At 43.9% G+C, this 22,775-nt stretch overlaps 1 protein-coding gene across 1 annotated transcript in view; it reads left to right on the plus strand.

Annotated features, from left to right (window-relative positions):
• Nucleotides 1-3,009: 3,009 nt before the first annotated feature.
• Nucleotides 3,010-22,775, plus strand: part of LOC117530688 (cGMP-dependent protein kinase 1-like) — a 67,663-nt gene continuing 47,897 nt past the window's right edge. Inside the window, 2 exon segments of the mRNA XM_034193565.1 lie at nt 3,010-4,044; nt 18,197-18,363. Coding sequence (XP_034049456.1) covers nt 3,725-4,044; nt 18,197-18,363 — 487 coding nt within the window. The 5' untranslated portion in view covers nt 3,010-3,724.

Consider the following 22,775-nt stretch of genomic DNA (forward strand, 5'->3'; position numbering starts at 1 on the left):
TTTCGATCCCGGTCACTTTTTTCCTGTTCCACTAACATGTAATGACGGAATGTGTCCGCTTGAGGGAGGCACAGGACAACAGCACATCCGAGCGTAGCGCCAAAAGGTGCCACGTGACGACACTGTCGCCTTCTAACATTCACTCGTTTACATTTTACAGTTTGACGGAAACTGTCAAATATCGATAGAAAATGGTGATAAAACATGATGTTTTTTTTAAACTTTTGAATGAGTGAGGTTGGTGGAATGGTGCAGCTTCAAGGATAGAAGAGGAGAAGGGTTTAATTGTTCAAAGTGAGGTGAAGAACATAAGGAGCATCTTCAAGAGAGAAATAGAAAACAGTGAGGCGGAGCTAAAGATGTTGCGGTTTCCTCTGGGAATGACGACGATGGACAGGATTAGGAATGAAAATATCAGAGGGACAGCCTTACATGTACAGTCTGTGGGGACAACACAGGTAGGACAGTTTGAAGACAAGGTCAGAAAGGTGAGATTGAGATGGTTTGGACATGTGCAGAAAGGACCCAGGGTATATAGGGAGAAGGATGCTGAGGATGGAGTCACCAGGCAGGAGGAGAGGATGGAGGACAAAGAGGCGGTTTATGGACGTGCCTCAAACTCCAGTGATTAAAAAAATTACAACCACATGGAAAATCTTGCAGTTCCTTGAATGGCCACTTGAGGCCGTTACAAAAATGAGACACTCTCCACAGACCCCCATGTTAAAATGTCCAACTTTACAGTAGAAATAAACACTTACAACCTGGTACAACTAGTTTGCTTGTTTGCAACAAGCATTGGGGATGAATTCTGATATAACCCATTATTTTAAGTTATTTAAAATCATAAAGTTATGAATAATCAGGCGTGTGTTGGTGGGTCCAGGGCCCTGCTAGCAGTTGCTACTATAACTGCTGTGTGCCGTGTTTGTCCTTTTATCATAAATGTGTGAGGTAATATGATTTGCTGTGTAGCTAATTGGACTAACCGACCTTCTACGAAGTCAGTGCTTTGAATTTCCACTGACTAAAATTGTCATGTTATTTAATTTGTGTATTAGCACTGTAGTAGGTATCTATAGCTTGGTGACGCTAGTTCTACTGTTATTTCATTGTTACTGAGTTACTGCCGTCCATAATTAAAAAAAAAAAAAAATTATCTTTATTTAACCAAGTTAGTCCCATTGAGATTGAGATCTCCTTTGCAAGGGAGACCTTGGAAATTATAAAGTTCCCAATTCACCTAACCTGCATGTCTTTAAATGTGGGAGGAACCAGAGGAAACCCATGCAAACACAGGGAAAACATGCAAACTCTACACAGAAAGGTCACGGGTGGGAATCAAATCCATGACCTTCTTCCTGTGAGGCAACAGTGCTAACCACTAAGCCCGCACTGAAACCACTCGCTATGAAAAGCTCCACCCAGCCCATGAAAAAATATATGGAAATAAAATGGCTAAATCAAGATTAGCCTGTTAGCTTTAGCTTGATTGGTAACTTAGAGATGGGTGTTTGAGTGTGTGTGTGTGTGTGGGGGGGGAGGGGGGGTGTCACGATAATTGCTTTGTTTCTGTGGTTACTTTACCCTTGTGGTTGTCACAAGAATTACAGCTTGTTTCATTCATTTCGGAGGACACACACACACATTTTAAACAAATACAGAGTGTTATTAAATGCATGCGTATAACATCAACTCTTAACTACATACCCTAGCTTAGCTTCTTTTTTTTTTTTTTTGGAGGGAGGGGGTGTGGGGAAGTGGGGGGGGGGGGGCAAATGCAAATTTCAAACAGTCTACAGCAGTGATGAAATATGCTCCACCCACCTCGGGAGACTGGTGTAGTCGACCAAAATAACTTTATTTGGGGTGACAACCGTCCCCAGTCTCCCCTATGGGTCCGGACCAAACATTAGAAGGTTCTCACAGTGTACTGCTGATCAGCCCATCAAAGCGCTCCGATTGGCCACTGATCAGTTATTTATGTTATTTTATGTATTTATTTATTTATTTTTAAGAAGTCACGAAGCTCCATCTGAGTTATTCTGTGAATGATCAGAACCAAACACTTCATCTTCATCACGAAGCTCACTTTCTGCTCTGATTCTAAAAACCCACGCAGACCCACGTGTATCGATCGATCCGGTTCGACAGCGAGAGAGAGACAAACTTCAAACTTTAAGGACCAGCCGATCGATTTCTCAGTCTGCACCGCGTGGACCCGGTCCGGTTCGTGAAGACGATCACACGGACTGATTCTCGGATCATTTCCATTCATCAGAACCGGATGTGTTTTCTGGTTTCCAGATTCTTGGTTCTTAATTCTCTCTGACGGATCCAGCGGAGGTTTATCATCCGTTTGGACTCGAACACATTCCGGATCGATCCAGGATTCTGCTGTGGTTTTGATTGACGTGTGTCAGATGGTTTTGAAGACTTTTTTTTTTTTAATCATATTCTTCTCCGTGGTGCTTAAACGTTGAGTTTTGATTTTTTGTTTTTTTTATTTTTAGTCCAGATTTAAAAATCTGGTTCTCTCCTGTTTGAACTTTGGAGGCGTAAAACGTTTTGAGACTTTCATTTATTTTCAGACTTTATATTTGACACGTGGACAATATTTTCTGCTCTTCTGACGACCTCCTGCTCTTGATGAGAGTTCATCAGAGCAAATCCTGATCTTGGTTCCTCCAGGACTTCTTTCTTCCATCACGTCTTCCGCAGGTTTGAGTTTAGATTTAAAATTTCAAGATCAGGAGAGGAACCAAAGACCAGTTTTCTCCTGTTGTTCTTGACATTTTCCTTCTGTTCTGTAAAAAAGAAAAAAGGAGGCATTTTCCACAGATGTTTGATCCTATGGTCTACAAGGATTGCGAGAAACCCCAATAATCGGTTTTAAAGGACTGCTATGCCAAAAAAAAAACACAGAAAAGAGTTGCTCGATTCCCAAAAGGAACCTTTTTGATTACAAAAAACACCTCTTTTTCTCCCCCTGAGGACCCCGTACAACTGGGAACTGTCTGGACCTGTGCAATACCCTGAGAAGAATTCTGAAAACTGTTTAGGGAGCTCAGAGTAACACTTCAGTTGCTGGAGTAATCCTGGGGAATCCTGAAGGTGTCTGAAATAAACTTGGGGACAGTTAACACCCTTAAGGAACACATGAAGAACATGAAATCTCTTTTCAACCCAAGAGTACATCAAGAGCCTGAGGGAATTAAGAAGAAGAATCTAAAAAAACTCCCACAGAACAGCACAAACCAATGACTAATCCAATGTGGATCTGCAAGACCAAACAAACTGGGGGACACTGACTTTTAGGAACCCTGTCTGTGGAAGTCTGTGGCAGAATCTGTACAGGACATCTTGGTACCTTTGACAATCTGGCGCAATCAACTGAAATTATTGTAACTAACCCTGGAAAAACTGATGAACGCAAGGATGCTGGGTAGCTGAGAGGAAACCTCAAAATCCTTAACTAACCAAAAACAATCTTTGGTTGAGGGAACTGCTTGACTCAAGAGTAAACTGAAGGACCATAAAAGAGCTTGACAAATCTATGGATGCCTCAAGATTTTGAGAAAATTGTCAAACCTTGAAGTTCTCAAAAGTATAATGGGAATAAGACTTTCAAGTCCCAGTTGAACTTTAGGGACTGCGGAGGAAGCTACAGAAATTTTGAGAAAGGGTCTCTGACAGTTTCTCAGAGACCCCCTCCAGAGGACTTATGGGTACACTGCGAGACCTGCAGTATGCCCTGCAGCAGAAAATTGAGGAGCTGCGGCAACGTGATGCCCTGATCGATGAGCTGGAACTCGAGCTGGATCAAAAGGATGAATTAATTCAGAGGCTGCAAAATGAACTGGATAAGTACCGGTCTGTAATTCGGCCAGCCACCGCTCAACAAGTCCAGGCTCAGCAGCAGAATCTCGTCCTCCAGCCTGATCAGCACCGGAGCAAGCGGCAGGCCATCTCCGCCGAGCCCACCGCCTGTGATATCAGTGACCTCAGCCACGTCACCCTGCCCTTCTACCCCAAGAGTCCAGAGTATGTCTCTCTGTCTGTCTGTGAAACAACATGATTATATGTAGCTGCTGGTCCTGGGTTTATAAACCAGCTTCAGAACTAAAGATGTCTTTAAAAGCCCAATTACAGTTTTCATATATCACAAATGAAAAAAAAAAACAGATCTGCTGCAAGACATAACAGCCGTTAGCGTTACCTAATGTAGGTCCAAGCTAACAAAAACATAATTCTTAAATTTAATTAACATCAATCCAGGCTACAGTATATAGTCCTGTTAGATAACATAGATCCCATTTACAAAATATAGGCCTATTACCATTAGCTAACCTAGTTCTAAACTACAATACATAACCATGCTAGCTAACATAGCTTCCATTCACAAAATATAGGTCTGTAAACATGAGCTAACCTAGTTCTAAACTACAATACATAGTCGTGCTAGCTAACATAGCTTCCATTTACAAAATATAGGCCTGTTAACATTAGCTAACCTAGTTCCAAACTACAGTGTAGTCGTGTAACTAATATTGCTCCCATTTACAAAATTTAGAGCTGTTAGCAATAGCTCACAATAGCTCAACGCTACAATACATGATAGTTCATCTATGGCCAACCTACAAAACACTGCTTTTTTAACATTAGCTAACTGTGTTCCAATTCACAATAGTATTGCTAGCTTTAGTTAGCCTAGCTCCAAGTTCGTGTATTTTCAAATGGTGGATCATTTTTTTTCAGCATTTACAGTGGTCCTCACAGACTCCTGCAGCTTTACTGGCAGATCCATTGTTTTGTGTTTTATTGTTTTATTGAATTCATTTAGATCATTGGTCCTGTTGCTCAGGTCATCATCTCGTATGGAAGCTGTGTGTCTGATTGTAAGTCAAAGTGGATAAAAGCTTCTGCCAAATGTATAAAAATATATGATTCTGGACCTTCAAGAAGTCTACAGTTCCTATGCTATCTTCAAATTTTCTCATGAGATGATTATTCTGCAAGAAATGTTAACCAGTATTCAACAGGTCAGGTGAGGTCTGGGAGCATGCACTGTGTTCTGCTGCATCTAAGACCATTTGAAACCACCATAGGTACTAAAGTGGAATCACCCAGGTAGCCCAGAGGTCCATCCCTGTCACGAGTAAGATGGTCTCTTGGTTGATTCACAGATGGGATGGTGGACCCGGAGATGACTGAATAGGCCAAGTCTTGACACAAACTGTTTCTGATGGACGCTGCACATGGTTGCTGTAGGAAGCTTCTACTGGTCAGAATCTTGCTCTTTCTCCTTCATCTTTCTCCTCTCTGTTGTTCATCTGCATTTTTTTGAAGACTCCCTCTCCCCTGTGGATCATTGATCACCAGGTGCCTCGGTCGCTCACCTGTTCTTCCCAGGTCTTCCAGTCTGTGGAGCAGCTCTTGATGTTGTGCTTCAGAAAGCCCTTGTAGCATTTCTTCTGCCATCCTCTGGACCATTTTCCTTCACTCAGCTGGGAATAGCAGATCTGCTTCATCTACATCATCTGCTGGGCCTTGATGATGACACACTTGATGCTCTGGAGCTTGGTTTCAACCAGGATGCTGATGTTGGTATGGTAGTCTTCCCACCTGATGCGGAGGATACTCCTCAGGTAGCCTTGGTGGAATAGCTCGAAGGTCTTCAAGTGGCGGTTGAAGGTGGTCCAGGTCGTTGGCGTGAAGAGGGCTTTGTAGACGAGGATTTTCGTCTTGCGCTGAAGTTCTCTGTTCACTGAAAACACTGGTGCAAAGCCAGCCGAAGACAATTCCTGCACACTTGAGTTGGTGTTGTATCTCCTCATCGATGTCAGTGTTTGACAAGATTCATCACTGTACTGCAGGCAGGAGATAAATGGGAATCGTCTTGGCCTTGTCCAGTTGTAGATTCCACAGCACTGGATGTCCTCTGTGCTGTATTATGCTGAGAGAAGCAGGCTACAAGGATTTCATGTCTAAGATGATGTTCATCCACAGTACCACAAGGACACCGATGAGATCTGCATCCCACTAACAATCCATTTATTTCACACAAATCATTCCTGCAGTATTCAAGAACTCTCTGTCACATCTAGATGGGAAACACCAGGATCCTAAAGACCTGGACCTTCATACTACCGCAGAGGTATCAACACCACCAGAGACCTCTGATTCCACGACTCCATAACCTCTTCCTGTTGGGTTCGTCTTTGATAGTTTCACTGAATTCACTAGCGGTTTTTCTTAAAGAAGTCTGGATGTTTGTAGGGCTACTTTTTACAACCCAGTCTCACGGCAGTTTGTGGGACTGGGTTACGAAAAGTACATTGATCTGTGGGTTCGTGATGGGGGTACAAAAATGTTTTTTTTTTGTTTTTGTTTTTTTGTAACGGGGGCATGAATTCATTTTGTGACGTGGCCACAAAATGTGGGGTGAAAGGGACAGGTCTGGGGAATCGTGGTTAACAATTGGGGGGTACACACTTACGCTATGGTTATGGATACAGTTAGGAGAAGGGGAAGATTATAAATAGCAAAATAAAAAAAAACTGTGTCATGAAAAGCAGGCGCTTTTCATGATGGTGGCACAAACAAAAAAATGTGAGACCTGGCTGAGTTTTCATAGACCAAGTATGTTTGTATTTGATTGATTGATTTTAATTTGTATAAAATGTAAACATGCATAAAATAATACAAAAATGTATGAACTAAACACATAAATACATAAAATATAGAGTACCACAAAAAAGCTAATTAAAAAAAAGTTGTTTCCCTTATCAATCAATCAATCAATCAATTTTTTTTATATAGCGCCAAATCACAACAAACAGTTGCCCCAAGGCGCTTTATATTGTAAGGCAAGGCCATACAATAATGATGTAAAACCCCAACGGTCAAAACGACCCCCTGTGAGCAAGCACTTGGCTACAGTGGGAAGGAAAAACTCCCTTTTAACAGGAAGAAACCTTATATTAAACCTTATGGCCCAAGTTTAATATAAGTGAAGTAACACTACCGAGAACAGCTCTTTAATCACATTTAAACATCTTACAGCAACAAATGTAATTTATGTGCGCACCATCAGAGGGCCCCGGGCCCCAGTTTAAGACGCACAGTGCTGACTGGGAGCGTGCACTCAAAAAATGGCTCAGTGGATGAACTCAATTCAGTTATGTGCAGGATTTCCATCTAATAAATATATGTAGCTCCAACTAAATTAAATTACATTATCTTGCATGGATGCGATTTATTTGAGTTGGAGCTACATATATTTATTAGATGGAATCCAATCCAATGAGTCAGTTTTTTTGAGTGTATCACTCAAACAAATGGCTCATTGGATGAAGTCAGTTCAATTAGGGGCAGGATTTCCATCTAATAAATATATGTAGCCCCAACTAAATTAAATTACATTATCTTGCATGGATGCGATTTATTTGAGTTGGAGCTACATATATTTATTAGATGGAATCCAGTCCAGTGAGTCAGTTTTTTGAGTGAATCACTCAAACAAATGGCTCATTGGGTGAAGTCAGTTCAATTAGGGGCAGGATTTCCATCTGATAAATATATGTCATCCCAACTCAAATAAAACACATCCATGCAAGATAATTTAATTTAATTTAGTTGGGACTACATATATTTATTAGATAGAAATTCTGCTCATAATTGAATTGAGTTCATCCAATGCATCAGTTTTTTGAGCGTGGCGGATCCTGTGATGCAGTTTGTCTCTGTGTTTTTGAGGCTGCTGGTGTACATTTCCCAAAAGCGCGCTGTGATGCGTTTTGTGTGTCCACGGCGGCGATATGAACCTCTTTGCTGTTTTTTTTCATCTGAGTGGGTCCGTGGGTCCGCCCACTCACAAACGTGCGAGCACGGCGGCTGACAGGGCTTGATTTGGTGTCCCACCACCTCTGAGCTGTCAGCAGCAGCGTGCACGCTGCCTTTTCTTTCTGTGTGTCTTAGTGTCAGATGTGGATAAAATGAGTGTGGGCTGCGAACTCCCACCACGTGTCCCTGCTGCCGTCTGCGCTCCATCACATTACACCCAGATCCTGCTCAGCCACAGTGCTGGAGATGTTTCTACCCGTCATTTTGTACATTAGGTGCAGACGCTCTGTTGTAATGTTCTGACTTGACTCGCAAGCTCAGTGCGGCGGAGGTTTGAGCCCCCCAGGCTGCCTGAGTGGTTCCTATGGTCACTTTGTCCACAAGAGACTTCCTGTTTAATCGTCACTCCTCATCCAGGTGGCTTCTTCAGTGAACCGATGCTCTCCCCATTCCCCATTTAGATTTAACAAAATCACTCGGTGGCTTAGTGGTTAGCACTGTTGCCTGACAGCAAGAAGGTCGTAGGATCGATTCCCACCTGTGGCCTTTCTGTGTGGAGTTTGCGTGGGTTCTCTCCGGGACATGCAGGCTAGGTGGCTTGGAAACTAATTGTCCATAGGGTGGTATGAATATGTTTGTTTGTGTATGTGTGGCCCTGCGACAGACTGGCATCCTGTCCAGGGTGTACCCCACCTCACCCCTATGAGTGCTGGGATAGGCTCCAGCCCCCCGTGACCATTCAATTTATTTCATTCAAATCACAACAAAGCTGCACAAGTAAGGTCTAACCTTACCAACCCCTAGAGCAAGCACACAGGCAACAGTGGTAAGGAAAAACTCCCTCTGACTATTTAAGGAAGAAACTTCAAGCAGATCAGACTCAAAGGGGTGACCCTCTGCTTGGACCATACTGTCACACACTTGACAATATAAATATTCAGGAAATTTTGGGAGTCCATGCTGGTGTCCAGGACGGGAGGCTTGCAGACGATGACACTCACTCCTACTTCTCGATGGAGCCACACCTCAAAAAAACAAACAAAACAAACAAAAAACAGAATCAGGCAGCAGAAAGACGACAAATTAAGGTATAATTTGTCATCTTTGACCTTTAATGGGAGTAAGCGGTTGAAGATGAGTGAGTGAGTGAGAATCACTCTCACAAAAGGAAGCTCGTGAGGGAAGCCACCAAGACACACTGTAACTGGAGAGACTGTTCATGCATCTCTGGTCACAGCTTCATGGCGGAGTTGGAGATGCCTTAAAAAGAGAAGACAACAAATCCAGGCTGGAATGTTCTACATGCCTTCAGGCCTAGATTCTACAGGAGGACTCATATGAAGCTCTAATGAGCATCCTTCCACATGTTTATGTGACTCTTGTTTGTTTTTTGTTGTTGTTCTTTTATTTCTGGAGGGATTTCAGGGACACAGATGTGCTTGGTGCTTTGGAACGCCTTTTAGCATGTTTGAAAAATATCACATTTCTCTCTTTTTTTGCATTCGTGTAATTTGTGTTTGTTTGTTAGTTGGCAGAATTATTCAGAAATAGTGAAGTGATGCTTATGAAGTCTGATGAAAAGTCTGGACTAGAACAAGAACAAAAATAATCCATTTATGGCACTGATCTGGATAAATGTGGAGCAAATTTTATGTGCGTTGATGAACGTTTCCATCAGGATGAAGAACCTGTTGAGTTTTGCTGTAGATCAGGAGGTGGGTTCTGGACAATTTCATGCTTTTCTTCTACGTAGTGAGACAGGACTTTGTCAGCATTTTGACTGACTTTGATGGACGGATATTGTTGACACTGATGCTAAATTCCAGGATTTATTGAGTTCAGTGGAAACTTTTTTTTTTTTTTTTTTGGCTTCTCCGGTCACAGCTGTACGGTAGAGTGGAGCAGAAAAACTGTGAATTTAAAAAAGAAAGAAAAGAAGATGATACAAAATCATGACCTCTCCAGTCATACCCAGTAAAGTATGTGTGTTTTGGTGGCTTCCCTCACTTGTCCTCTTCATGCACGCTCACGCCTGTTCACACAGAACACTTTGTATGCACTCTAAGAACTTTTATCTGCTGACTTGTCAAAGAAATAACTAGAGACCAACACACACCTGAACCTGAAACAGCTCAGTGGACAGTTGTCCAGTTACCTTTGGTCCCACACAAGCAGAAGTGGTTAATCCCAGCTTCAGTGAGTAAAATTCCAACCACCTGCCGCTTCTACCTGTGCACCTAAAACAGGTGATTTCACTGATTAACTCATGTACCTGTCTGAAGAGTTGAACTCGTTCGAATCAGATGGTTTAGTGGGTGGATGGAAGGAATATGTAGGAGGACTTTTTCTCACTGAAGCTGGGATGACCCGTCTCTGCACACAACAGTGCTAACCACTAATCCACCGTGCCGCCAACTCAAGTAACATTTACTAGCAATTATCAGTTGAATATTTTCATTGAATTTTACTCTGTCTTAATTCATAAAAAGTAAAACATTTCAGCTGTTCCCCTTGTTTTCACTCAAGGCTGACACAGCATGTTGATTTTGCACAAATTATACACTGGATGCCTTTCCTGACACACCTCCGCATTACATGGACAAATGTGGCAGCGGTGGGGTTTGAACCGGGAACCATGTGCACCTTCTCTGAGTTTTTGGGCAAATTACACGCAAACAAAGTGAAAATGCAAAGAAAAAGTGACGATGCGGTGGAACGTGAACATGTGTTGTGGCTTGTTTATGACCCGGAGCACAAATGTGTCGAGGTGGTTTTGCAGGTGAGAGAACACAGTAGAGGTGGGCGATACCGAGAATTTTGGTATTGATCCAATACCAAGTAAATACAGGCCCAGTATCGCCGATATCGATACGATACCGATTCCGATACTTTTTCATATTTAAGCTTCATAGATCCAAAGGATCCAAAAGACCTAGGACAGAATTTCACCAAACATTGTACGTGACAACAAAATACCTTATTATCACAATCAACATTTTTGTTTAAAAAAAATATCACAACTTAAAACAAAATCTCCTGAGGTAGATGGCTGACAAACCACAATACAAGGGTGCACTGCTCCATGTTGTGTGCAGCGCAGCACTGCTCTTACAGACAGAGAGTAGACTTTGATGAATCTGCATGCGCAGCAGTCAGTGCGTGCAGGAGAGAAAAAAAGCTTGAGTATCGATCTTTTTACACGAGGATCGTTCAATATCAATACCAGTGTTCATATCAATATTATCGATATTAGGATCGATCCGCCCACCTCTAGAACACAGCTACTCTGGTTAGTTGTGTAGGCTAACACTTACAGATACAACCTCTCACATTTTGCCTCGTCTTTCTTTCTGCTCTGGGAACCGACAAAAACTGCATTTTTCACGACTGCTTCGGTGATTGCAGCCGAAAACAACAGTGCACCATTTTCCTGTGTGAAGTTATGCTGTGTGTATATGCTGTGCGGAGGTCCCCATAAGTGGTCAAATCCGGTGATATCATGCAGGGTTCAAACAAGCCTGCGCTGCCCTGTTGGTTTGGTCCGCTGGTTCAGCCCACCGGCTTGGTTGGGTCCACTCAGTGTATTTCTGTTTGTTTCCCCCTGAGTCCACTTTACAACAGCTAATGCTCATCTCATCCTCATGATGAAATAAAAGTCGAGCTGTATTCTCAGCTCCACCTTCGGCTGTCTCTCTTTTTCTTGACAGTGAACTTGAGCAAATGTTCCCTTTGGCGCTTTACAGCCTGGAGCAGAACCGACGTAAGCTTCCTGCTGAGGAATCCCTCAATAGTCTCATTTCACTTGTGAATCTCATCTGACCCAATGAGCTTCAGCGTTTCACGCACATGCTCATCCATCCGTCATACTGCAGCCTATGAAAATCACTTATTAGGGGAACATCCCTGAGGACACGAGGCGGGTGGAAAAAGGAATTTGGTGGAGGCGGAGTTATCCTGCATCAGCCAAAATAGCTGCCAGTCACTGTGGATCACCAGAGACTCAGTTATTACCAATAAAAACAAAGCTGAGGACTTTGGGTTTTTTTTTTTTTTTTTTTTTTTTGCAATACATAAGTAAAACATGATGCAACTTTAATTTAAAAATCTACAGTAATTGCTAAAATAATGGATTGCATAACTCAGCTGCTTTAATGTAAATCATCATACTTACAGCCAATTGCCAGGTCATTGATGAAGATCTGGCAATGAGTTCTGGTTTGTTTCTCTAGACTTGATCCAGCGCACAGGTGCCTTAGTGTTTGAGGATCGCAGTAGTTGGAGAAGGTCAAGGACATGCAAATATTTCACCTGGCTGCAGCAGATAGATGGTTACTTTAGAAAGGTGGAGATGAACCAGTTGTCTGCCTGGGTGGTTGCCAACCAGGACCCAAGGCAGTTCCGTGATGTGGTGGATGTGGCAGCACATGCTTCCAGACGTAACATGTTCTTACAAACACATCTGTGAGTACCAGAACAAATCTGTCGAACCACCGTATCAGTAGGAAGAACTTGTTACATGTTGATATGGATCCTGATGTGGATCCTGAATCAATTTTTAGATTATTTTGTACAAGCGGTGTAAATCTAGTTGAGTGATCCAGGTGAAAACTGTAAGTGATACATCTCATTGTAACCTGACAGAAAATCAACAAGTAAAACCTGGATCAAGTCTGGATCTGAACATGTTACACTGAAATTTGATTCAGATCTGAATCAGTATACGTTACACTGAAATGTGATTTAGATCTGGATGTGTTACACTGAAATGTGGCTCAGATCTGGATTAGGATCTGGATGTGTTATAGTAAAATCAGTTTCAGATCTGGATGTGTTGCAGTGAAATATAATTCATCTCTGGGGCAGGATTCACACGTTACACTGAAATGTGGCCCAGATCTGGATCAGGATAGTTGGGTTCAGATCTGGATGCACTGCAGTGAAAAGTGGTTCAGCTCTGGAGCAGGATCTGGATGTGTTACACTGAAATGTGGTTCAGATCAAGATCAGGATCTGTTAAACTGAAATGTGACTCAAATCTGGATCAGGATATGTTGTTGTAAAATCTGGTTCAGAACAGAATCAAGATGTGTTATAGTAAAATCTGGTTCACATGTCAATCAGGATAGTTATAGTAAAACTGGGCTCAGATCTGGATGCATTGCAGTGAAAAGTGGTTCAGCCCTGGATCTGGATCTGGATGTGTTACACTGAAATGTGTTTCAGATCTGGATCCGGATCTGAATGTGTTATAGTAAAATCAGGTTCAGATCCAGATGTGTTGCAGTGAAATGTCATTCATCTCTGGAGCAGGGTCCAGATGTTACACTAAAATGCTACGGCTCAGATCTGGTTCAGAACAGAATCAGGATGTGTTATAGTGAAATCGGGTTCACATGTCAATCAGGATAGTTATAGTAAAATTGGGCTCAGATCTGGATGCATTGCAGTAAAAAGTGGTTCAGCCCTGGAGCTGGATCTGGATGTGTTACACTGAAATGTGGTTCAGATCTGGATGAGGATCTGGATGTGTTACAGTAAAATCAGATTCAGATCAGGATCTAGATCTGGTTCTGATCTTTAGCAGGACCTGAATGTGTATAGTAAAATTTGATTCAGATCAGGATCAGGATTTGGTTCAGATCTGAATCAGTATGTGTTACACTGAAATGTTCTTTAGATCTGGATGTGTTACACTGAAATGTGCTTCAGATTTGGATCTAGATGTGTTATAGTAAAATCAGATTCAGATCAGGATCTAGGTCTGGTTCTGGTCTTTAGCAGAACCTGAGTTTGTTATGGTAAAATTAGATTCAGATCAGGATCAGGATTTGGTTCAGATCTGGATCAGTGTGTGTTACATTGAAATGTGATTTAGATCTGGATCAGTATGTGTTACATTGAAATGTGATTTAGATCTGGATGTGTTACACTGAAATGTGGTTCAGATCTAGATCAGGATCTGGATGTATTTATATTAAAATCAGATTGAGATCAGGATCTAGATCTGGTTCTGATCTTTAGCACAACCTGAATGTGTTATTGTAAAATTAGATTCGGATCAGGATTTGGTTCAGATCTGAATCAGTATGTGTTACACTGAAATGTGATTTAGTTATGGATGTGTTACACTGAAATGTGCTTCAGATCTGGATCTGGATCTGGATGTGTTATAGTAAAATCAGATTCAGATCACGATCTAGATCTGGTTCTGATCTTTAGCAGGACCTGAATTTGTTAAAGTAAAATTAGTTTCAGATCAGGATCAGGATTTGGTTCAGATCTGGATCAGTGTGTGTTAAATTGAAATGTGATTTAGATCTGGATGTATTACACTGAAATGTGGTTCAGATCTGGATCAGTATGTGTTACATTGAAATGTGATCTAGATCTGGATGTGTTACACTGAAATGTGGTTCAGATCTAGATCAGGATCTGGATGTGTTATAGTAAAATCAGATTGAGATCAGGATCTAGATCTGGTTCCGATCTTTAGCAGGACCTGAATGTGTTATTGTAAAATTAGATTCAGATCAGGATCAGGAATTGGTTCAGATCTGGATAAGGAGCTGGATGTGTTATTGTAAAATCAGATTCAAGTCAGATTCAAGAAGATTTAGATCAAGATGTATATGTGTTTGAGTAAAATCAGATTTAGATCATAATCAAGATCTGGTTCAGATCTGGATCAAGATGTGAATGTGTTTGAGTAAAATCAGATTCAGATCAGAATCAAGATCTGGTTCAGATTTGGATCAAGATATAAATGTTTTAGTAAAATCATATTCAGTTCAGGATCTGGTTCAGACCTGAGTCTTGGAGGTGGTTGGGTTCGTGAGGTTTTTGGTGTTTTTAGGCGTGAGGTTCAGGAGGCGTGTCGACGCTGAGTCCCTCTGAAGTCTGTTTTCGACTCCTGCGGCGCTGCAGCTTTATTAACTGAGTCTCAGCAGAGAGAAAGCAGCCTGAAATGGTTATTTTGCCTTTAATTCCTCTCCAGTGGTTTCTGCTCTCCGTCTTTCTTTCAGCCTGCCTTTTTGCATTCCTTTCAATTAAAAGCCGCCTTTATTGCACTGACAGGAAGGAAACCTTTGGCAGTGATATGATGCCGACTCTCTGGAGGCGCCGCCGCCGTTGACTCACCACCAGGTTCGGCAGCATTTCTTTTCCCTGTGAGCTTCTGCTGCCTGCGAGAAGGAAGGAAACGTAAAGTACATATTTGACAGAATTCACACGTGGCAGCAGCTGCTGCTGACGAGAGCTTAATCTCACCAGTTGATGGAGAGTTTACCTTAAAAAGTCACATTCATCAAAGTGAACAGCCACAAAAATAAAGATGTGTGAAAATTAAAGCTTTGAGATATTATTTCAGAATATGTATCAATCGTTAACATTTGAAATCAATTAACACTAAGTTTGTCCCGGTGTCGCAGACTGAATGCCCCCCCCTGCACTGGAGTGCAGTTTGAAGCAGAAATGAGGTGATAATCGGTGACCCGCGGCTGGTGACGCATGCGCAGTGAAGGCAGGGCAGACCGATTTTTAGGGGGGACCATTTGGTCTGCGACACCGGAATTAGTACATATGCATCATAATTTGTTCATACAAATGGGAAAACAGGCAGTTACAATGATTATCTGTGTTCAGACAGATATCAATAATAAGTTTATCTTAGAACAAAGAGTGGAAGGAAAGTGGAGCCTGGAAGTATGGAGAGAAAACCCATGTGTGCAGGCAGGAGGACTGAAAAGGCCTCGCTGAGTTTAGGTTAAATCAGGGCAATAATGACCTCCAACAACTCCACAGCAGTCTGATTGACATGTTTCTGTGGTGGCAAAGAGAGCCCACAATACTTCAAGCTAAGATGGCACACACGTGAAAAACAAACCCTTTATCACTTTAACAGGCAGCTGCATCAGAAAACATGTTGCAAACTAAATAAATGCAATCTGCAGTGCATCTGGAAAGTATTCACAGCACTTTAGTTTTTACACATTTTGTTATGTTACGGTTTTATTGCAAAATGGAGCAAATTCATTTTTCCCACCTCAAAATTCTACTCACAACACCCCATAATGACAACATGAAAAAAGGTTGGTTTTTTTTTGCTAATTTTTAAAAACAAACAAACAAGAAATCACGTGTACATAAGTATTCACACCCTTTGTTCAATACTTTGCTGATGTACCTTTGGCAGCAATTACAGTCTCAAGTGTTCTTGAATATGATGTTACAAGCTTGGCGCACCTTTGGGAAGTTTTGCTCATTCCTCTTTGAAGCACCTCTCAAGCTCCATTAGGTTGGATGGGGAGTGTCGGTGCACAGCCATTTTCAGATCTCTCCAGAGATGTTCAATCGGATTCAGGTCTGGGCTCTGGCTGGGTCACTCAAGGACATTCACAGAGTTGTCCTGAAGCCACTCCTTTGATATTTTGGCTGTGTGCTTTGGGTCATTGTCCTGCTGAAAGATGAACCCTAGCCCCAGACTGAGGTCAAGAGCGCTCTGGAGCAGGTTTTCATCCAGGATGTCTCTGTACATTGCTGCATTCATCTTTCCCTCAATCCTGACTAGTCTCCCAGTTCCTGCTGCTGAAAAACATCCCCACAGCATGATGCTGCCACCACCATGCTTCACTGTAGGGATGGTTCCTGGTTTCCTCCAAACATGACACCTGGCATTCACACCAAAGAGTTCAATGTTTCTCTCATCAGACCAGAGAATTTTGTTTCTCATGGTCTGAGAGTCCTTCAGGTGCCTTTTGGTAAACTCCAGGTGGGCTGCCATGTGCCTTTTACTAAGGAGTAGCTTCCATCTGGCCACTCTACCATACAGGCCTGATTGGTGGATTGCTGCAGAGATGGTTGTTCTTCTGGAAGGTTCTCCTCTCTCCAGAGAGGAATGCTGGAGCTCTGACAGAATGACCATCGGGTTCTTGGTCACCTTCCTGACTAAGGTCCTTCTCCCCTGATTGATCATTTTCGATGGGCAGCCAGCTCTAGAAAGAGTCCTCGTGGATCCAAACCTCTTCCATTTATGGATGATGGAGGCCACTGTGATCATTGGGACCTTCAAAGCAGCAGAAATGTTTCTGTATCCTTCCCCAGATTTGTGCCTCAAGACAATCCTGTCTCAGATGTCTCCAGACAATTCCTTTGACTTCATGCTTGGTTTGTGCTCTGACATGCACTGTCAACTGTGAGATCTTATATGTAGACAGGTGTGTGTCTTTCCAAGTCATGTCCAATCAACTGAACTGACCCCAGGTGGACTCCTATTAAGCTGTAGAAACATCTCAAGGATGATCAGTGGAAACAGGATACACCTGAGCCCAATTTTGAGCTTTATGGAAAAGGCTGCGAATACTCATGCACATGTGAGTTCTTAGGTTTTTTTTTTAAATAAATTTGCAAAAATCTAAAAAAAAAAAACCCACTTTTTTCACATTGTCATTATGTTCATGTGTGTAGAATTTTGAGGAAAAAAATTTCATCCATGTTGAAATAATGCTGTAAGAAACAAAATGTGGAAAAAGTGAAGCACTGTGAATACTTTCTGGACTTATACCCTGCAATACCTTCACGTGATAACATGTGTGCTGCAAAACTCCACAACACAACAGAAGTACTAACAATACAAAAAGGTTTCTGCCAGACGACTTTGCTGATAGACGGCTCACTGCACCACAGCACTCTTCTTTTTAGGCCGTAGCAAATACGCATACTTCATTGTGAATCTTGTACTTAAACTTGCTATATTTTCACATTTTATTTATTTGTGATGCACTGACTAGTCCATCAGTAAAAGTTATCCAGGTAGGAATTAGTACTTCTGGCGTGTTTTGGAGCTTTGCAGAGCATTTTTGTTTTTTGAAGACAACTACCTGTTTTGTGTGTATATGTGTGTTTATATGTGTGTGTTTTCTGCATTTGTTAGTGCTGTGGCCACTGTAGTTTTGGGATCACCATTGTCCGTGTTCTAAATCAAATGCTGCCCGTCACAGCGGTGAAACTGAGTGTTGCAGATAGGGTCTGGAGCATCTGAGCAGGCTGGGTTTCTGGCCTTCAGTGACATTAACCCAAAGTCTGATATTGATCAAACTCATCGACTGATGTCTGACAAATCAGGACACCAAGCGGAGCTGAATGTTAAAGTCATTAATCCAAAGTTCTGCTGAAGACGAGAGAAACTTTTTCAAAGCAAAAGTTGACCTATTGTTTTCTTTCTCAGCAGCGACCTCTTGTGGTTGCATGAGTAATGACACGCTCTCTGAGCTGCATGTCACGTGCACATCGTTGTTGAGGTTTAGAGTTTCTGAAAACAATATTCCTTGCTAACTGAATATTTGTTCTGCTGCAGGTCCAAAGAGCTGATAAAGGAGGCCATCCTGGATAATGACTTCATGAAGAACCTGGAGCTGTCTCAAATCCAGGAGATCGTGGACTGCATGTACCCGGTGGACTACGGCAAGGACGCCTGCATCATCAAAGAGGGCGACGTGGGCTCACTGGTCTATGTGATGGAAGGTGAAGAAACCAACGAGCATCCAGATGCTGAAAGCACACCCTCATGGACTACTCAGTCCAAAACCCATCAGGAGAGACGAGTCCAAGCCCAAAAATCCTCAGAAAAACACCAAACAAACAACCTGAAAATTCAGATCTGTTAACTTTGTCCTTCTTTTACTCTGAGTGGATTAAATTAATCCCTGAGTGTGGACTTTGGACTCAGACTCGGCTCAGTCCTGTGTGATGTCAGTGATTTATAGCAGCTCACTCCAGCTCCACAGGGTCATTATGCACATTTATTGTGTGGCATCTCCACTCATTACACCAAAGAAACACAAGTATTAATATGGCTTGAAGAATTTTCAAAATGTGCATGAAATATTATGTTGCTGTAAAATAACGGCACACATTTAAACCGAGAGTCTCGAGTGACAGAGTTCTGAAACATTACAGAGCGGGTGAAGTTGTTTGTGCGAACAAAACGATGGCTGCATCATTAAAAGCTCATTAAAGCAGGTTTTCAGTGGCACAGCAGGTTGGAACAAAATGAAGAATTCAAAATCATTTATTTTAACCACTTTAATCGTTAGAGCATCACCTCCTCCGGTGGTGCTGATGTGGATCTGGATCTGGTCCAGTCAGACATAATGGAACTGTAACGTGTGGCTGTGATTGTTATCGTTCTTCTTTCTCAGCAAAGGTCCACGCTCTCCGGGTGCCCTTCTACTGAGGAACTGAGATGGCTGCAGTCACCAACACCCGTGAAGCTCGGCAGCCTGGAAACAGAATTTTTGTTTGAATGAGTTCAAAGGTCAGCTGTTTGGTAAAGTTTGCTAAAGGCTCCGAGCAGCCTCACATTTTCGGCCCGAAATGCTCCAATCAGAGAATCTGAACTTCCTGCAGGATTCTCCTTGGAGCTCTGTTCGACCTTTGGATTTCTCAGCTGCAGGTCTCGATCCCAGAACGTGCCGGACTTGCTGCATGTTGCGTAATGCGTCAGCGCGCCTGAGGGCCGGCAAACGCTTACAACGCTCCAGATTCTCTTTTCCCATCATCCTCTGTGTCTAATCTGCTTCCCCCCCGGCTCAACTCACACATTCTGTTTTTGCAAGGAAATATAAATAAATCATGTGATGAGACAATCAGAACATACATACAAGAGTTTTCTTATGTTTTAATAATAAATGTTAGGAATTGAGGGGAAAAAAAACCTGTCTTCAAAAACAAATAGCTGTCATATCACAAGTTGTAATGTGATTAAAAATGTAAAAAAAGAATGTGATGTCAGGGTGCCGCTCACTGATGATCTGCTGCAACAACACAAAAATCAGTGTGTGTGCCTGTGTGTGAGGGAACAACAAAACTCAGAGTTTTGATTTGAATTCGTATCAAACTTGGTGTCCTGATTGAAGGTCAGCTAAGGACAAAGTACAACCTCATATCAGAATAAATTTGTTGTGTGGGCCGCTGAAGAGGAGGTACTGCTGGCCCACCACCACCAGATGGCGCCCTGCTTGGAGTGCGGGCTTCAAGCAGGAGAGGGCGCCAGAGCCACTGGGAGTGACAGCTGTCACTCATCCTCAGCACCAGCTGTCACTCATTCATCATCATCACCATCACCATAAAGGCCGGACTGCAACTCCACCTCCTCGCCGAGAAATCAGCTACCATTCAGGTAACTTTCTCTGTTGACTCAAAACATTGAGTAATAATCCGTACTTCTTTGCAGCCGTTTTCCTGTGGTGTGTCCTTATCTGTGGGATTGGCGTTTGGTGTGATCAGCGACGGCTTCGCTTCACACTCCAACCAGATAAGTGGTTAGACAGGAGCTGCACGAGTGTGTGATTGGAGGTGGAGGTTCTCCCTCCTTTACTAAACACTGACTGTGGGATTACTGAGTGTGTGAACTCACACTCATCAGGACTGTCTCTGTTTTCTGCCAGCAGTACCGGGTCTGACTGCTGAAGACAGCGGCCACCTGGGGCGCAGGGCTTGGCGGCTCTGGTGTTCTTCAGCTCCGTTGGTGGTGGAAGCTGTGTGGGGATCCAGCTCTTCTCTCGCCAGGCGTCTTCTATCGTCGAGCCTGCCAACACGTCACCTGGTGTATGATTGACAGTCCACCATATTGTTATTGTCTGTATGTCGTTGTGCGATTCACAACATTAAATTGTTACTTTTGGCTTATCCATTGTCCGTTCATTACCGCCCCCTGTTGTGGGTCCGTGTCACGACACTTTCACAACAGGATTTCTCGGCCAGCGTCATGGATCCCGAGGGGCGTCAACCATCGCTTGAACAGCCAATGGAAGAGCGAGGTGCACAGGCGCCAGCAGGAGGCATGTTGGGTGAGCTGCAGCACATCTTAATCGCCTTTACCGCTCGGTTGGACTTAGTTACCGAGCAGAGCAGTGTTCTCAATCGTAGGATGGAGGCTCTCACCGCCCAGGTGGAAGCGCGTGCTCAGGGCGCTGCTGCAGCACCTCCTCCTGCTGACCGTGTGCCAGAAACAGACATTCCGCTGGTCGTTCAACGAACCCCCCCACCATCCCCTGAAGCATACATAAGCCCTCCGGAGCCGTACGGAGGCTGTGTGGAGACATGCGCGGACTTCTTGATGCAGTGCTCGCTCGTCTTTTCACAGCGTCCCATCATGTACGCGTCAGATGCTAGCCGGGTGGCTTACATTATAAATTTACTTCGAGGAGAGGCACGCGCCTGGGCTACGGCTCACGGCTCCTAACGGTTTATACTGAGTTTGTGAGGGAGTTCCGACAGGTGTTCGACCACCCTCATAGAGGCGAGACCGCTTCAAGTGTGCTGCTGTCGATACGGCAGGGGCGTCGGAGCGCAGCGAAGTATGCAGTCGACTTCCGCATCGCGGCAGCGCGAACCGGCTGGAATGCTGTTGCGCTCCGCGCCGCCTTTCTAAACGGACTGTCTCTGGTCCTTAAGGAGCACCTGGTGGCGAAGGACGAGCCGCGGGATTTAGATGGGCTTATCGACCTGGTTATACGGTTAGACAACTGATTAACGGAACACCGACGGCAGCGAGACGAGGGGCGTGGTCAGGTACAAGCCGTCCCTCTTCCTCCCGGGTCTGAAAGGAAGCCGACTTCCCCACACTCCACTGCCAGGGCTCTCCACGTGACAACAGCTCCCCCTGCTGATGTTGCTATGGAAACGAGCAGGGCCAAAAAACGATCAGATCAGAGACAAAGGAGGCTGATCCGTGGAGAGTGTTTTCTCTGCAGCTCTACCGAGCACACACAGAGAGAATGCCCCAAACGGTCAAAACAGCAGCACTCGTCCTTAGAGACTGGGCTAAGGGTGGGTCACAACACCCACGTGGGGAAACCCCGACGATCTGGACGAATCCCAGTCACAATCCTGAGTGGGGATCTAACCCTTCACACCCCAGCACTGGTGGACACGGGGTCGGAGGGGAATCTGCTGGATAGCAGGTGGGCAAAGGAGGTTGGGCTCCCTCTAGTGGCCTTACCGTCACCATTGTCGGTGCGGGCACTAGATGGCACCCTTCTTCCACTAATCACACACCAGACACAGCCAGTGACATTGGTGGTGTCTGGGAATCACAGGGAGGAGATTGTGTTTTATGTAACACCTTCTACCTCCCGAGTGATTTTGGGTTTTCCATGGGTGTTAAAACACAATCCCCGGATTGATTGGCCATCTGGGGTTGTGGTTCAGTGGAGCGAAACCTGCCACCGGGAGTGTTTAGGATCCTCGGTTCCACCCGGTGTGACAGCTAAGGAGGAGGTTTTAGTCCCCCCCAATCTGGCGGAGGTGCCGGCTGAGTACCACGACCTTGCTGACGTCTTCAGCAAGGATCTGGCACTCACGCTGCCCCCGCACCGTCCGTACGATTGTGCCATTGATTTGATACCGGGCGCTGAGTACCCGTCCAGCAGGCTGTACAACCTCTCACGTCCGGAACGCGAATCAATGGAGACCTACATCCGGGACTCGTTAGCTGCCAGGTTGATCCGGAACTCCACCTCCCTGATGGGTGCTGGTTTCTTTTTTGTGGGCAAGAAGGACGGCGGACTCCGTCCATGCATTGATTACAGAGGGCTGAACAAGATCACGGTTCGCAACCGATACCCGTTACCTCTGTTGGATTCAGTGTTCACGCCCCTGCATGGAGCCCAAATTTTCACGAAATTGGATCTTAGGAATGCTTATCACCTGGTTCGGATCCGGGAGGGAGACGAGTGGAAGACGGCATTTAACACCCCGTTAGGTCACTTTGAGTACCTGGTCATGCCGTTCGGCCTCACCAATGCGCCCGCGACGTTCCAAGCATTGGTTAATGACGTCTTGCGGGACTTCCTGCATCGGTTTGTCTTCGTATATCTAGACGATATACTCATCTTTTCTCCGGATCCTGAGACCCATGTCAAGCATGTACG

The sequence above is a fragment of the Thalassophryne amazonica genome, chromosome 18 (assembly GCF_902500255.1).
Source record: "Thalassophryne amazonica chromosome 18, fThaAma1.1, whole genome shotgun sequence".
In the NCBI taxonomy this organism is placed as follows: Eukaryota; Metazoa; Chordata; class Actinopteri; order Batrachoidiformes; family Batrachoididae; genus Thalassophryne; species Thalassophryne amazonica.